The following is an 18,377-nucleotide window of genomic DNA, read 5'->3' on the forward strand; positions in this document are numbered from 1 at the left end:
AGTAGTTTTGTTGATTATTCTCATTGATTTTATAGAGAAAAATGTATTTAGGTGGGCATAATTATCCGATGAGGAATTAGAAATACTTTCATTACTATGTAAAAATTATTTTAACAAGTACACAAGTTTTTCTATCTTTAGAAGAGTGAAACTTTTCATTCTGTGACATCCCTAATCTGATAATCTAAAATCCTAAATGTTCCAAAACCAGAAACTTTTAAAAGTCTAATATGACATATAAAACAGTTTTTGAATTTAGAATTCAGATTTTTGGATTGGGGATAGTCAACCAGTGAAGTCTATGCAAATATTCCAAAATCTGAAAACAAATCCCAAATCTGAAATACATCTGGCCCAAGCATTTTGGATAAGGGATAACAGCCTGTAGTATAAAGGATATTCAACCTGCAGGACACACACTAACTAGATAGTAATTACCTTGAGACTTCCCTGAGATAAACAGTCTGCATGGCTTTCTTCAAATGAGGTTCAATATTTCTCCACAGTTTGCGAGTATCACGTTCATTTGCTATCCCACAGAGGAAAAAATTTCAATCATTTAGATCTTATAAAAAATGTTTTTCAAAATAAATATGAATAAGTAAAATTATATAGATACCTTCTCCTTTAACCACAGGTTCACAATATTTAGGAAAATTAAGTACTGCCTATAAATTAAGAGAAAAAAGACAAAAAGAATAGAATTATCACAATTAGGAATTTATTTTTCAAGTAAAATTTTATTATAATTCAAGCAATTTCATTTAACTGTTACAGTAAAATGTAATTAGAGCTTACCAGTACAGTAAAACAGCAAAGTTATAAATAATGATAGTAAAACAACATACAAAATATTCTTTAGTTGGCTAAATCTTGTCTAATAGGCTCTACATATAAAATAAAAAAATACAATTTGTATTTACAGGTCATAATGATATTTTGCACAAAGAAATTTTTTTTTTAACTATGATTTTCCAAGGTCTGAACCCTGTCATTAATTAAACATCATCTAGTTTAGTATGAGTAAAAGTATTTGGACTAACAGCATTAGCTGAGATTGTTACCAGTTCAAGTTTTGGGTACCATCAAAGGCATACTAAATGAGAATCTTTGAGGATGAAATCTAGCAAACTATGCTCAACCTCAAAGTCAGACTCGCCCTGATAAACACCCTGTTTTAAAATAAGAGATATTCTAAAGCTAAGCTGGTAAAAAAAATAAAATAAATAAAGAAGAAGTTGAAATTCTGAAGAAGCAGAAGGTATTTATGAAGTTTAAAAACACTTTTCCCCCAAATACATATTACTTACAAAGAAAAAGAGATATCACTTTAATCAAATGATCAAAGTGAACCACACTGGCCTTGGGTTTGATTGCCAATACCACAAAAACAATAGAGTAAATAGCAATCGATAACGGGTTAAACTAAAATCCTGTGCCACCTGATAGGATGCAATAAGACAACACAGCACATTTCTGCCATATTCCTCAGATATGTAACCTGAATCTATTCATGAGGAAACATTAAACAGATGCAGATTTCGAAGGAGTCTATAAAACAACTAGCTTATAATCTTCAAAGGTCTCATAGTCATGAAAGTCAAAAGACAGGAACTGTTTCAGATGAAAGTATGTTCAAGAAACTTGACTTCTAAGTCAGTGATCTGAAGTAGATTCTTTTTGCTCTAAAAGGTATTCATTGAGACAACTAACAATCTTGAACAGGGTTTGAATATCAGGTTGTGGTAAAAAAATCAATTTTCTAATTTTGATCATGGTACTGTGATTATGTAGGAGAATGTCTATATAGGAAATGCACACTGAAGTATTCAGGGATACTAGGGTACCAGGTACAAGCTTACTTCCAAATGGTTTGGGGAAAAGGGATTAATCTTAACTGAACTTACCATTTCTTTGTAAATTAGAAATTATTTCCAAAATTTTAATATAAATTGAAACATCATTCAATACTTTCATTATATTATAAATACTATAGCTTAACAGAACAATTAGAACAAACTATTAACATATCAGTACCAATGAAATATGGTAGTGAGCTATTTTAGTATTAAGTCCTCTCCTTATTCTACTGTTTATACTTCAAATACTCTGGTACCCTCTTCTTAGTCACTAAGCTACACTACTAAAACTAGCCATGGGGACAAATAAAATGACAATAAAAAGTAAACATTAGAAACCTGGCATTGTATTTTAAAAGGATGTTAAGCTAAGTCATTCATTCTTCTCTGAGTAATTTCTAAGAACTTTGATATTTCGGAGGAAAATAAAAAGATTTAAATGTGTAATAGATGTTTAAAAAATTAGGCAAAACTAAAGGTAAGTAAACTCATTATATAGTGTTTGGTATTTATAAGAGTATAAAAACAAATTCTTTGATTGAACTTTCTAAAAATTCTAACTATTTTTAGGACTATATTGAGTATTGTTAGAGAAGATAAATCAAAATGTATTCAAAGTAGTACTTTATTTTCTCCTGTTCTGTACTATCTACAGACCTAGCCTCCAAAAAATACTAGAAGAAATAACAATTTCTAAAACAAATTTAAAAGCACACACAAAAAAGATGACTGAAAAGAATCTTTTGCAGGTGATTTATGAATATACACTCAAGCTATATGCCACTTACGTACTTTGAAATAAAATTATGCAACTAAAGGGAAACAGGAAAATAAATGCCTTTATTCTCCTATGTTCTACATATGTAAAAAAGAAGAAAAAAATAATGTTATTGTTTAGATTTGAGGTGAGACAGGCAAGAAAGTTTAGAAGTGAAATGATTAGTATCAACCTAATCAGTGTGTTATACCACTAATAGGGATCAACTGGATGGCAACTATAGGCAGGTAGGGTGTAGCTGGAGGAGGTAGTCATTGGACGCAAGCCTCTGGGGCATATAATTTGTCTCTGGTCTGCAGTCTTTCTCTATCTGCTTCCTGGTACAATGCTGAGCTACTTTCCTCCACACACTTCTGCCATAATGTTCTGTCTCACCGAGGGACCAGAGCAATGGCGCTGAAGGTCTATGGACTGAGATCTCTGAAACTGTGAGCACCAAATAAATTTTTCCGCTTCTAAAATTGTTCTTGTCAGGTCTTTTGGTCACAGTGGCAAAAAAGCTGATGAAAACAAATACGTAATTTTCCCTCCAATGCTCAAAAGATTTTTTTTATGTTTTTAATATTATATTATAAAGACTTAAACTATATTTCAAGCTTATGAATATGTTAAAACACACTCTAACCTATAAGTAAAAGTATAAGTAAATCTATATGTAAAAGTACTCTTCAGTGAATCCCAAAGGACTTTTAAAAAAAATACCACACCTAAATATATGTATTTTCTCCCTTTACATTCTTTTCCTAAAAATATTTTGAATTTTCTTTATACTTTATAATCTATTTTAAAGTGGCTGACAGCATAGAATCCTACAAAAGTCAAATACAAAGGAGTGTTAACTGCAAGTTATTCACCAGGAAAGACAAACATCTGCCCCTGACTCCAGGAATCTTTCACTTTCCCTGTCTCCTCTCTGTAAGTTCCTTCTATTGTCTGTCATTTCCACTGGGTGCCAGAGGTCCCAAAAGGCATCTTACTTCTGGAGGGTTGTGTTTGTTAGTGCTAAGATTGAACTAGAATAGCTATTTTTTTTTTTAATCTCAACTGAGAAAATGCCTGAAATATACAAGTAAATGTGAAGACACCTGAAATCTAAATGTGAATATAATTTTAAATGGTCATCTTTTTCTATGTTCTGTCTCAAACACACATTCCAACACATATTAAATACTATTTAAATAAATATTTAAGTACTACCTTTCACAGCAAAGAAAGGAAAAGCAAAGAAAATGTTCCAAGAAGGATAAAATCTTTACTTTGAAAGTAACTGTTGTCCAGCCTTAGATATATTACTGACTTTTGTTAACTGGAGAATAAGATCTTAAGCATTAATTGAAGGTTTCTAAGAGGGAAAACAGGAAAAAAAAAAGACAAAATAAAAAGTAAATAAATAAGTTAATTAATTTAAAAGAAAAAGATACACATACACACACACACACACACAAAAAAAAAAAAAACCCCAGAAAGACAAAGAGAGAACCAAAAAACAAAGAGAGAAAATAAACACAACTCTACAATTAAAGTAAGAGAGTCAAAGAAAAAATTAAACATTATACTTTTCCAGACCGATTCTGGATAAAAAATAACTTCTAAATTTTCAAAAATATTAAAAGAATCTTTTATATAAAAATTACTAACTCAAGGTTGGTGGTTAATGAAATACCTGTAATTAAGGTTTCTTACTATCCTCATATCTATCTAGATTATAGGCCAATAGCCATACACATAAAATCCGGAAAAAAATGCATTTCAAAAAAGTAATAAAGAAATCTAAGGGCTGGGATTGTGGCTCAGCAGTAGAGTGCTCGCCTAGCATGTGCGCGACCTAGGTTCGATTCTCAGCACCACATTAAAAAAATAAAATAAAATAAAGGCATTGTGTTGTGTCCATCCTCAAAAAAAAGATTCTCTCTCTTGAAAAAAAAAAAAGAAATGTAAAACTGCTTAAGTTTTAACAACTTCCTGATATCCTTCATATTTATTTTAATGGACTCCTACATTTTTTGCAATTAGAGAGAAGAGGAAGAAAGAAAATGAAGAAAAAAAAAATGTCACTTTTCTAAGTAATGATGAATGTGTAAGTTTTCTAATCTGGTCACAGTGTGTACTAACCTCACACATCAGCCTCAAAAAGCCATGACCAAATTTCCAGAATACATTTTCAGCTTTCAGCATAACTTACACTATTTCTATATGGAAAAAGATTAAAAGATATGTATTTTTTTTAAAGTAATATGCTCACTCACCAAATGTCTAAGCTCTTTCAAATCCCGACAAACAGTATAGAAAACTCCAAGAAGAATATTAATGTAGGCAGCATAAAAATCAGGTGAATATTCTGGAGGACGATCATGAGATAAGATCTTCTGAAGGTGCCCTATTCACAGAAAATAAATTAACTTAGAATGATTAAGACAGCACCTAATCAGATCTTCTAGCATTTCATAAAGGTTAAAAAAAAGAAAACCCCTCAGTCTCAGCAATAATTAAGGAATAATAAAACTGTTACAAGATTAGAATTGAAAAGTACGATTTTGTGAATATATATAACCCCAAATGTGACATACATATATGTGACATACATATATTGTGATACAAACACACACGTACCCAGTTCTTGGTCTAAAATCCTTGGGATTTCCTGAAATGACAGGCGACAGGAGCACCTTATTAATTCACAAGTTAACACTAGTGGGCCCCTAGACAGCATCAGAATTAGACTTGCTGCCAAGGGCTCCACCCCTTGGCCTCCAGGGTAAAGATAAAGTCTGGAGATCGAGTTTATCACCAATGGCCAATGATTTAATTAACCAGGACTATATAATGGAGCCTCCATCAAAACCCTTCAGAGAGCTGAAAGGATAGTACATCCTAACTCCACAGGGAGAGAAGTTCCTGTGCTTGGAACCTTCCAAACCTAACCTCTTCATCTGGCTATTCATTTGTGTCCTTTATAATATCCTTCATAACAAATGGATAATAGTAAAAGTAAATAAAATGTTTTCCTAAGTTTTGTGAGTCATTCTGGCAAATTACTGAACTGGAGAAGGGGATCATGAGAATCCTCAATTTACATCCAGTTTTCAGAAGCACAAGTAGAAATTTGAGACTCAATAGACATTTAAAGTGGGTGCAGTCTTGTGAGACCCTTAGCCTGATTCCTGGTAATTAGTGTCAAAATTGAATCACTGTTTTCTCAGGGTTTGTTTTATTTTTTTACTCTCTCCTCCCCTTTTTTAATAGAATGTGCTGGATGTCTCTATAATTTTGTTCAGATGACTGTAGAACCTGGAAAAGCTGTTGCTGCTATTGATGCATAACATACTGCTATTATTGGTCTTTTTATAGAAATATAAATATGTATATTTAAACTTGAATTTTTGGAAACTTTAGTTGTGCTATCAACTTTGATGTTCTAAAAAGAATTATTAAATACTACTTAAGACAAATGTGAAACAATGACATAAAAAAATCTCAAGAATCTTCTTGTTGGCAAAATCAATAAAGGGTGAATAATAATATGGATTCTAGCTTATTATTCTGCCTACTAAGCAAATCAACTAGGAAAAAAAAAAAAGAAGGGGTAATACACAAATTATGACCACACTAGACTATGCTCTTCATTTGTTATAAAATGAAAAGAATTCATAAATGTTTTTATGATTATCATTGTCTGATGCCAATCCTTATTTTGTCATTTCCCCTTTTACCAAGTGTTTTCTTCCTACAAATTTGGTATCTTTGTTCTATTTCTCTTTTATCTCAAGTTCTATATATAAATTATATGTTTATGGTCCTAAACTTATATTTTATTTTGCTGAAACTATCATGTTATAGGACAATTAAAATAAAGAGAAAAAATTACCTATCACCCAAAACTTTCCAGTTATGGTGCATGAATCAACTATTCATTCATTCCTTATTGTAATGTTGTCTGCTTCTTGGTGCAATGGTCTCCTTAGTCCTCTCGGTTAAGAACTCTGACTATGACTAGTACTTTAAAACCAGTTCCAGAATGTAAAGGTCTTTTGCAATAATTTCAGATAAAAACTCTCCTAGGATAGTTGACCAAAAAACCTCTTTCAAAGCCTAGTTTCATGCTTAAAATATTATACTTCGAATATTATACTAAATGGAAGACTTATTGGATTTGCATTTTCCTATCAAAACCCTGAAAATTTTTTCACAAAATGTCAAAATTTAATTTTGGATCTTAGGTACTTTCCCTCTCTGATAGCAAACTTTAAAAATAATTTTTTTTAATTATGCATGGGAAATTATCTGTTACAATGAAAATTTCTAAAAGGTACCTTAAAACTTAGAAATAAAAATAGATATAAAAGGTGCCAAATAACTGGATGGATGGAAGAAAGAGAAAAAGAGGAAAAAGTAGATGGTCAGACAGATGAACTTTAAAAGCTCAGACTACGTTCCTGAGTGTCCTGTAAACATCTCTGTCTAGATACTCAATTTAGGTAATCTTCAATATCGCGTAAGAAAATTAATTTAGGCATTACCACTGGTCAATGTCAATCCCAATGAACATCTCCTAAGAATCAGAACCCTAAATGCATTGTTGTAAAAGTAGTTTAGCTGCTTAGTTACAGACTACAGATGAAATTTTAGAGTACAAGTTTACATTTAGCAAGTTGTGTCAGATCTAATAGTTTAGGACTATTCAAAGTCATAAAGGAAAAAAAAAATATTTCTATCAGAATGCTGAAAACTGCACCACCAAGTAGTAAATAAAGGAGAAGAGAAACTGATTTTTCTCCTGGTATCTTAAAATTTCACTTTCAAAATATTGTCTAACACACAAAGAAAATCTATTCTTAACTTAAAGACAAACTTTAGCTTCTAATTATGAATAAGAGGATCCAGAAATATTCTCCTGTGATAAAAAAAAAAAATGCTGGACCCAATACAGAAAAAGAATATTTTAAAACACTGAACAGACACTAAAAGACTGTGATATCTGAAAACAGAAAGAAATGAGTTGAGTCATGCCATTGTCCAGTCTTTCTAACCAAGGGTCATTTTAACACTGTGGTATAAGGAAAGTCACAAAAGGAACTCACAAACTTCACTGAGGATACAGAGGCTGTGGTGACGGACTTAAGGACTGAATTTGCAGGGCAAAGTACCCAAGAGGAAGAAGTTAACAGAAAAAGAGCAACAGAAATATGCAGAGCAGTTCTCCTCAAGTCTTTGCTGAATATTGATTTGTGTATGCCTAGAGTAAAACCCCATAATGCTAAACAACAACAAGTTCTGGGAAAAATCAATTACTGGAAAACTGTAAGTTAAACTATTCCACTGCTCACACAGGGCTGTGAACTGTTCCTGTTACTACCAGTCAGAATACAGGGACCATGCTGAATAAATAGAGCATTTAGTAGAGATTCCAGAAGGATGATGTCTTAGAAGTGGAAATAAAATTAACCCTGAAATAAAAGCTATTCCAGATCCCTTATCCAAAAAAGTTTAAAAATTGCCTCAAAATGGTCAAATATATTTTAAAATAATTATAAACGCTTATCATGAGGAAAACCCAATGCACAACAAAAAACACTGCCTATAATAAAATAAAAACTAATAGCTACACAAAAAAGCATAAGGGATAAGCAAAATAGAGAAAAAATTAGCAGAAACAAACACAAAATGAAGAAAAAAATGAGATTAATAGACAAGAAGACTGAAACAACTATTTAAAATATGCTCACAAACTCAAGGATACAAAGGAAAATAAAAGCACGATAAAATCTATAATGAAAAATCCCATTGGATGAGATTAACTTCAGATTAAATACTCATAGGAAAAAAATAGTGAATTTACAGACATAGAAACAAAAGCTTTACCTAGTAAAATAGAGAGAAAAGAAGTTTTCAAATTTAAATACATAAAAAAGGACTTTCAGTGGGAAAACAGCAAGTGACCTAACTTAAATATAATGCCATCGCCAAAAACCAGAAAAGTCAGCAGGGGACTACCAAGAAAAATGGCTACAACTTTTCCTCAGTTGGAGGAAACTACATTCATAGATTTGAGAAGCACAAAAAGCTCCAAGCAGATGAATAAAAGGTATTTTCTTTTTTGACTTTTTATTTCACTGACATTCAAATAATAATATGAAGTTTATAATAAAGGTAGGAGTAAAATGTAAGACAGCATTAGCACAAAGGTGGGAAATAAGAAGTCATTAAAATTTTTAGATTGTTACCTGAACATAATACCTATCCTGACTGACACAATAAGCAAAACCTCATCAAAGCATTATAATCTATCTGAAGCAAAACACATTCCCAAAAGACATAGTCTGCTTTTGATAAAAGATCAAAAAATAAGACTTCTAAATTGGGTCACTAGCCATAAATGCTGAGAAACGGCCTTAACATTAGACATCACATTCCTAAAGATGACACAGGAATCAAGTTAGCATTATTGGATGATATTAACCACTAATTTCATCTCTTTGCCCTGGTTCCAACTAATTTACTCTAATCATAATTTGGTTTATAAATTAATGTTTTATTCTTTGTTACTTTTTATCTGATTATCATGTCTATGCTTTAAAAAAGACTTGACATGTAAAAGGCAATAATCAAACTTAACGTGGATCCATTACTATATACTTTCAAAATATTATCCTATTCTCAACAAAATTAAAAAGATCACTATATTTAATTTTGTCCTCAAACTGTATCTATGCCGCTTTGTAGCTTAAAATTTTTAACCCAAGTCTAAAATTAATTACATCAGACTTTAACTTCACTAAGATGTAGAAAGTCAACATTTTTAGTAATTCACTTAAATTCTAAGCAACTTTTCAATACTTAAAATAGGACATGAAAAAAATTAACTACAAACAGTTATAACATAGTTAAAAAGAAAAGTTTAAATGAAATATTTTGATTTATCCATTTTCTCTTTTCCTTATTTTGTGATTTTCATGAATAAGGACTCCATCTATTTTGGGTTCCTTTAAAAATTATTTTTTAATTAATAAGCTAAAGCAGGAGGTGTTATCTGGCTGCCATTCTTATGACAACAGGCAAAAAAGTGTTGATCTTAATAATGAACATTTACAGCTGATTAGTTTAAAGGGATAGTTTTAATGAAGCCAAGGTCATAGAATGCTTTTTTCTCATACACTGCTAACCACCTTATACTTCACAGTTATAATCTCTGAACTGTAAGTATGACTTTTGCATCATGATAGCCCAATATTAAGCTGCAAAGATATCCAGCACAAAAAGTCATTGTTTTCTTCCAAAGACAAATATCATCAAGACCTATAAAATTGAAGATTACATATTACCCCCAAGAAAGTAGAAACATAGGGATAGCAATTGGTATGGTATCACAGTAATGCAAAATGAGATTTATATAATCAAGATATATTCCATATGTGTACTGAACACAAGGTACATGACAAATTTAGATTCCAATACAATTTAATATGCTGTACCAAACTGATTCCTATTTGTGTGTATGTTATAATCACAATATATACACATCTTAAAGCACCAAAAAAATGATGAAAATATACCACTAGCACAACTATAGGAAAGCTACTCATTCAAAAATAATAATTATACAAGAACAGTCCCTCACAGCTTCAGAATAAAACTTATGTAAGTGCAGAAATAAAATGTAAGAATTTTATTTGAGACCGGCAGCTTAAGTTTAAGACATCAAACTATTGCAATCTGAAGATTATAACTGAATATGTCAAACAAAACATTTTCCTGAATATCATTATTCAAAACAATGTTTTAAAATTTACCTATGCTATAATCAGGGAAATACAAGACAAATGGCTCAAAGCACCCAGTATCTGGACGAAACTTTTCCCAAATAATTTCACTGAGAAAGATAACAGTCACATTTCTGTCCGTCTGTAAAAGAAAGAGAAATAAAATAACTTTGAATTTAAAAATGTTAATCAGAGAGGGAATTCCATTTGGATTTTTCTTCAAATAAATATAGCAAAGCTCTAACATATAACAAATTATCTGCATATTAATAAACCATGTTTGGAAAAACCTAATCAAGGAGCTCAACCATTTACATATTTTCAGACAAAATTACTTGGAATTTCCATAAAATTTGTAGGTTAATCAACATTTCAGTTACACATGAATGCTAGGACAGTCACACAGGACTCATTTCATAGAAATTAAGAAGCATTGTCACTTGAAAAACTAAGACAAACCTTTCATGACAATTTTTTAAAAACCACAAGTTTTTAATCCATAAACAAATAAGGCAAAACCCAGCACTTCTCATTAAAATAGCCAGAGTAACTCAAAGAAAAAGAAATATGGAATTGAAGAAGAGCAGATATGCCATTCTATTTAATTCATAAAACTAGGAAAACTTAAGGTTTTCTCAAAGGCTATACAAGTAATGATGAATCTTTGTATCTAAAATAACCGATGCTAATTATATATTTAGAAATTACAATTAGTATACAAAAGTAACATGAAAAGAAGAAGCTCAATGTGTCTGTTATCCTTCTACAGAGTGGCCACAAATGTCTGTTATATGCTAGCTAGAATTTATCTGTACACACTTCTTCATTTTCCACATAATTTAAATTTTCCCCATATCTTTTAGATATCTTCTAGGCTGACAAAGCAAATGTTAGCTGTTTTTGTCTGCAAGTATTCTTAGGGTCTAATCTCATAGATAAATCACACCATACTGTTGTGGTGTTTTACTAGTTATTGATTCCTTACTTTTGTGTTTCTTTCTTTTTAAAAATTTTATATTTTATTTAGAGACAGACTCTCACTGGGTTGCTGAATGCCTTGCTAAATTGCTGAGGCTGGCTTTATACTCTCAATCCTCCTGCCTCAGCCTCCCAAGCTGCTGGGATTACAGGAAAGTGCCACTGTGCCAGCTACTCGTATGCGTCTTATATACCAATTTTCACTACTTAGAAAAGCATTCTTTTGGTTAACAAAGACAGCTGAGTTCAATAAATGAATAATTCCATAGAAAATATATCTTCTTTATAAGAGAGAGGAAGAGTACACTTTTTGTTTTATAAACTCATCAATTTTTAAGAATCTCTGAAATTATTTCTCTAGTTAGGAAAGTATGTTCTAACCACAATCCTGATTACAAAGCACATGCAAAAGTATTCTATAAAATCAGTTAGAAATACAAGAGAAACTGGATGCAGTGGTGCATGCCTATAATTCCAGGTATTTGGGAGGCTGAGGCAGGAGGACTGAAAGTTTTAGGTCAGCCTGGGCAACTTAGATTCTGTATCAAAATAAATAACTTCAAAAAGGGCTGGGGATGTACATCAGTGGTAGGGTATCCCTGGGCTCAATCCCCAGTACAGGGTAAAAAAAAAGGAAAATTTTTCAAGTCTGAAAAGATCTTAAATTTTAAATTAGTGATGTTCTCAACTGTTCATCTCAAAGTACTTTCAGTATATAATGATTTTTATGAGTTCTTTTTAGTTGTACATAAAATAGGAATCATTTTGACGTAATTATAAAAGCATGGAATATAATTTGTTCTAGTTCAGTACCCAGTATTTACCTTTTCCCTCCCCTTCTCCTCCCCTCTGTTCCCTTCCTCTACTCTGCTGGTAATCTTTCTTCTATTTACTTTTTTCTTTTTTAATTAGTGTTATGTGAATGCACATGATATTGAGATTTACTATGGTATACTCTTAAATTTAGTTTTCCTCAGATAAATAATAAAAATGCTTTCATTAGAGTTCTCTTAAATGAAATACACTTTTAAAAATCAAGCATGTTTTGGAAATGTCAAAAGCTTAATTCTCTGTTCTGGTAGAGTTAAGATTACTGTAAACTTTTAATCTTATTTGAACAGTTTCAATAATTAAAACTAAAACAGTGGAAGGCCTAACTAATGTGAAGGGACATATGATGACCATCACCAGGGATGTGGAGGAAAAGATGTCAATCTACACTGAAAGGGCAAGAGGACAAACATGCCCTCTGGGTATCTGATGGGGAGTCTTAGAATAAAGCAGTGGGAAAGAGTGGAGAAGGTTATGCAAAAAAAAAGAAAATCCTGGCAACAATAATAACCCTCCCATATAAACACCAAACAAAAGGAAAGGAAGGCGGGGACAACTGGGAAAGGATAGACTTTTGTGGCATTAACTTCCTGATAGAACCCCAGAAGCTATACTTCTCTCCTGCCAGCAGCTACACTTCTCTCCTGTCCTATACCATTAGCACAACTATAGGAAAGCTACTCTGACTAAATGAGAACTTTTGAGAGTCTACCTTAGGAACACAATGACTTCAGTGACACCAAGAAGGACTCTTAAATTTAAATTTATAATAGTTTTTTGATATACTTTGAAAAAAGGAATATGCTCTAACATTTATCTCCAAGTATTCACTTAATTTTTATTATAATATTGCTTAGTACTTTAATATATAAAACTAGGTAGGTATAAACTACTTATGCTCAAAGCACTTAAAAAATTATAAAACCAAAATAAATGTATTATTAAATATGAACTACAAAATCAACAAAATTTATATTAACTAAAAATAATGAAAGGTACAGTTTGGTTCAAACTAGCTCTTTGCTTCCTTTATGAATATGATCCTAAACAGAAAAAAGCTATAACTCTTTTGAATTGAGCATTCCTATATTCACTGATATTAGTGAAGAATAAATTTTCTCACCAACTTTCTTTATTCAAAGACTCCAAACCCTTCCTTCTCCATAGTACTATCATTCATCTGACAATCATCCATATTAAATCCACCCGTCTCTTCTCATTGGGCCATGACAAAATAGTAATACACAACAATAAACAGAAATACAAAGCTGAGTTCTGACATGGAGTGGCCATAAGATAGCCATTCAGATGACCCAGAATAGCCATTTCCTTCTCTTTTAGATTACTAAATAAAAAGAAAAACATAAAATTCTTGTAGAGCTCACAGTCTTCCCCCTTGTCATGTACTCTAGCAAACACCTAAAATTCTTTAACAGAATGATTAATTTATAATTAGAAATAAAAACCTAAATAACTGAAGAGTAAATGTTATCAATTCAATATCAATATTGATATTGATACTAAGAGACCAATTCTCACCTATGACACAGCAAAGTGAAAAAAAGTGACAACATAATCTATCAACTGAGGAAAACATCTGTTGATGTACTGTGAGGGAAAACACTCTCACACATTACTTACCAATTCTTGTAACCTAAGAAATCCTGGCAAAAGATTTGCTTCCATATCTCTTAGATATTCTGCTTTATCTAGAACCTCAAAAAAAAAAAAAATGCACTGTCAAAAACCAATTATGAATTAACTTTTAAAATGTTATTTACATTCTTAAAACAGACTTGTAACACATTTTAATGTCTAAATAGAAAATTAATTATAGCTACAATAAAATTATTTAATACCAAAAAAAGATAATGGTATAAGGTGCTCTGAGGGCATTTTCTTAGATATATAATAAACCATGTGCATTTTTCATTACACTTGATAAAAGATAAATACCTACCATGAACCAAAAATTACACAACTCTATGACCCATGAAAAACAGAAATAGCTCTGAATTTCATCATACAAAACTTCTCTTGCTTGAACTTTGTAATAGCATGGTACAAAAGTTCTTCTTTACCTAACTAGATAACTGATCATGTTAAAAAAAGATTAAATTTTGTCCAGTGTTATGATAATGCTACTGTGACTTTTCAGAAGCATTTATCTTTTAGAGATATACAATGAGGCATTTATAAGTATCATGATACGATACAGGGGACAACAGGATGCGTACAGATTATACAAGTTTGGCCAAAGGCTAATAATTATTCAAACTGGGTGATGGTTCATCACACTATTCTCTTGATTGTACCTAACTTCGATTTTGTTTCTTCTATACCCCCCTTTAAACTTTCCTTGCTGTATTATTTAAAACAAATCCCAGATACTGTATCATTCTATCCACAAATGTCAGCACGCAGCTTTAAAATAAGGACTCTTTATGAAAACATAACCACAGTATCAACATACGTTGAAGAAATTTCCCTACTTGTCCCATAAACATTTTACTGTTAGCTTGTTTGATTCAAGATCCAAAAAGGTCCACACGCTATATTTTATTACATTTGGATTATTTGTCTTCAAAGTATCCTCTGTGTAGTTAACTGTCTACTTTTGCTTTATTCCTAGACTTGTGATTGTATTCTAGGCCTTCCCAGATAATCTAGGTACATCTGTCCATCTCAAGACCCTTCACTCAATTGCATGTGAAAAAAGATACTTTTTCAAAATAAGATAGCATTTACAGGGTCCTGAGATTAGGAGCTGATACCTCCAGGGACTATTATTTGGTCTACTATAGTGCCCCACTAAGTTAAACTCCCAATGTAACCAATGAGTTGGACTTTTGTGCTTTATATGTATTTGTTTAGTGTCACTATGAGTTTATAGTTTAAGATACTTAAATATTTCCACCCATTAATTCATTATATTTTTGTCCAATTTTTTGCCAGCAAGCTCCCTTTCAAATTGGCTTTTGTGTCTTTCTTTAAATGACCCTAATAGTCATTGATAGTTCCTAGATTTCTAGAATGGTAAAAAATCCTAGGAACACCTTGCGCATTTTCTGTCCAGAACTAAAATCATTCTTTCTCCAAAGAAACCTATTTTTATTTCCTAAACATTTACATTTCATTAATAAACCTTATTGCAAATTATAATCATAAAATTAGGAATAAGATTAAGATGCAGGAAATACAAGTTTCCCCAAATAATCCAAGTTGTTTATATCTATTTTATTTAATAGACAGATTGAAACAATGTGTGAAAATGATCATACTTAAAATGTTTTATTTCTGAGCTGGTATTATAGCTCAGTGGTATAGTGCTTGCCTAGCACATGTTACGAACTGGGTTCAATCCTCAGCACGTTGAAAATAATAATAATAAATACATAAAATAAAGTTAAAAAATGTTTTATTCCTAATTTGTTTGGATAAGATAAAGCTAAAATCATTTATTGCTATAAAGATACAGTTTCTCCACCATACATTCCCATAATGAAAAATTTCCATTAATCTCCATTTAAATAAATGAAGAACACAAATTAATTCAAATAAATTGGTCAATCTTTATGCTTATTTTAATGAAAAACACAAAGCTTAACCAGTAAATAGTTCTTCTGATTTGATAATAATTAACCACTGTACTTAATAATTTTGATATTCTAATTAATAGTCCTTTATCAAAAGCCATTATCAAATAACTAATATTCAGAAGTAAAAATATAACTTAGATCCAAATATTTTCCTTCATAATTTACACAGAATCATTCTACTAGATTCTTGATTTGTAAGCTAGTTTACTGACTAGAAAAAAAATTCTTAGCAACTTTTCTATATTACTTCCTCAGTACTGAAGCTTACATTCATATATTTGACAGCTTAGCAATCTATAAGGTTACTCTAAAAAATATTCTATATTAAACACCTGTACATCTTTCTATCCCTAGGCAGCTAACAACTAACTTACTGAAAAGTACTTTGATCTACTAGGTCTAAAAAATGGTCTTAAAAAAAAAAAACATTTTTTAGACCCAGTAGATCAAAAGTACTTTGATCTACTGGGTCTAAAAAATAAGTCAGGCCATGACTTATTCCTCGTGGTTATTTCTAAATCATTGACTCTCCCTCCTTAATAAAGTCACTCGTTTTTGAAATTCTATTTTTTGGGGTCAGCCACGTATTCTGGTATCATTCCTCTTTGTTCCTTAAGGATTACAGTTTTTGATTACCATTTCTCTAAGACAACTTCTATGTTTTGAATAGCTGACACTCTATGGATACACTGGATTCTTAGTTCCTTACCTTATGAAACTAATGTCATAATACTAAAATATTTTTTGCCTTTTTCACCATGTTAACATTTGCACTAATGGTGCAAAAAACAATGGTGGTTTAAACTATTGTCATCTTAGCATAAATCAACAGAAAGGCTGCAAGCAGCCCTAGTAATCATTATATTCTTCACTATGCTCTTTTGATAAGATAAGAGATGAGCTTTTTCCTAATCCTTCTGCTACATAAAGCCAAGAACCCTGAATATTATAAATAAAACAAAGCTCTGAAAAGTGGAAAGCAGAAGGCAGAATGGCTAGGGACCTTGGGCGCAGAAGAATGACTTCAATGTTTGCATCACCTGGTCATTTTGCTTCACATATCCCAGACGTGGAGTTAAAGAAGCCAGCAATACACAAAGATCATTAGGTGTAGACCAAAAAGCCCCAACAGAAAACTACTCTCTCTAGTTAAAAACCATGAAAGGGACAACCCAACAAGACTTCCAAGATACCACACTCCCAAGTTGTCTCTGCATTGCTGATTTCCTCTCACTGTCCTTGTTTGTTTTTTCCTCATCCCCTAGTCTCAGTCATTGGTCTCATCTCTTTCCAAATTCAGCCTCTCTTGCTAATCTAATCCAGTCTCAAAGATTTATATACAATTTACATGTTCACTGCTTCTAAATAATTTCCCCACATTGGACCTCTCTTGAACTCCAGATTCACATGTGCAACTAGAATATCTTCCACTTGGACTTAATAGTCCACATCAAATTCCTGATCACTCCTTCCTTCCTAGCAATGCACACCTATTGTAGTATTAATTCAGATAATGACTAAGCCAGCTTTTTAGGTGCTCAAGTACTTTTTTTAATACCAGGATTAAACCCAGTGGTGCTTAACCATTGAGCCACATTCCTAGCCCTTTTGTATTTTGAGAGAGGATCTTGCTAAATTGCTTAGGACCTTGCTAAATTGCTGATGCTGACTTTGAGATTGTGAGCCTCCTGCCTTAGCCTCCTGAGTCACTGAGATTACAGGTGTGCACCACTGTGCCTGACAACTCAAATACTTTTGAGTCATCTTTGACTTCTTTCTTTTTTTCTCCCCCTCTCCCTTCACTGATACATCAGGAAATTCTGTCAACCCACCTTTCATATCCATCCAGACCATTTTTAACCACCTGCACTGCTACTAACAGGTTCTAGTCAACACAACGTTTTGCCTAGAATATTACAAAAGTCTCGAAGCAAGTTCTATTAATTTCCTAGGGCTGTCTGCGGGGTAAATAAATAAATAAATAACTTTCTTCACTCTCATAAAACTTCCAAATGTGTGGGTTTTTCACACACCAAACAATTTTCAGTTCTCTGTGGACATCAACTGGGTATCCTACAATTGGATTCAATTCTGACACTATCTACCTGGAGTTAGAATCAGATTCCACAAGTTAAGGGAGGGTTCCCCCCACCCTTGAGTTTGATAATTTGCTTGAACACCTCACAAAATGCAGGGAAACATTTTTTTTTTTAGATATCTACCTGTTTATTAAAAGGGATACCACTCAAGAATAGCCTATTTGAAGGTTCCATAGCACAAAGTATGAGAGAGGGGAACAGCACTTCCATGCCTTTTTCAGGTACACCAACCTTCCAGTACCTCTAAGTATTCAGCAACCTGAAAGCTTTCTGAACTCCTTACTTTTGGGGATTTTTACAGAGGCTTCATTATGTATGTAAAGTGATTAAACAGTAGGCCAGGGGCTGGGTCTACAGCTCAGTGGCAGAGTGCTTGCCTAGCATGAGAGGCACTGGGTTCGATCCTTAGCACCACATAAAAATAAACAAATAATTTAATAAAGACATGCTGTCTACCCACAACTACAAAAATTAAA

General features: G+C 32.1%; 1 protein-coding gene across 2 annotated transcripts in view; it reads right to left on the reverse strand.

Annotated features, from left to right (window-relative positions):
* Orc5 (origin recognition complex subunit 5) overlaps positions 1 to 18,377 on the reverse strand; it is a 103,667-nt gene that overhangs the window by 76,651 nt on the left and 8,639 nt on the right. For both annotated transcript variants that reach the window (XM_058585502.1, XM_046464163.2), the window contains exons 4-8: positions 13,845 to 13,919; positions 10,425 to 10,536; positions 4,884 to 5,014; positions 620 to 668; positions 439 to 529 (exon numbers count right to left, since the gene is read on the reverse strand). In XM_058585502.1, the coding sequence (XP_058441485.1) occupies positions 439 to 529; positions 620 to 668; positions 4,884 to 5,014; positions 10,425 to 10,536; positions 13,845 to 13,919 (458 nt within the window). The remainder of the gene's footprint in view (positions 1 to 438; positions 530 to 619; positions 669 to 4,883; positions 5,015 to 10,424; positions 10,537 to 13,844; positions 13,920 to 18,377) is intronic.

The sequence above is a fragment of the Marmota monax genome, unplaced genomic scaffold (genome assembly GCF_021218885.2).
Source record: "Marmota monax isolate L192 unplaced genomic scaffold, Marmota_monax_Labrador192_F-V1.1 WCK01_AAM20220418_F8-fsc00065, whole genome shotgun sequence".
In the NCBI taxonomy this organism is placed as follows: domain Eukaryota; kingdom Metazoa; phylum Chordata; class Mammalia; order Rodentia; family Sciuridae; genus Marmota; species Marmota monax.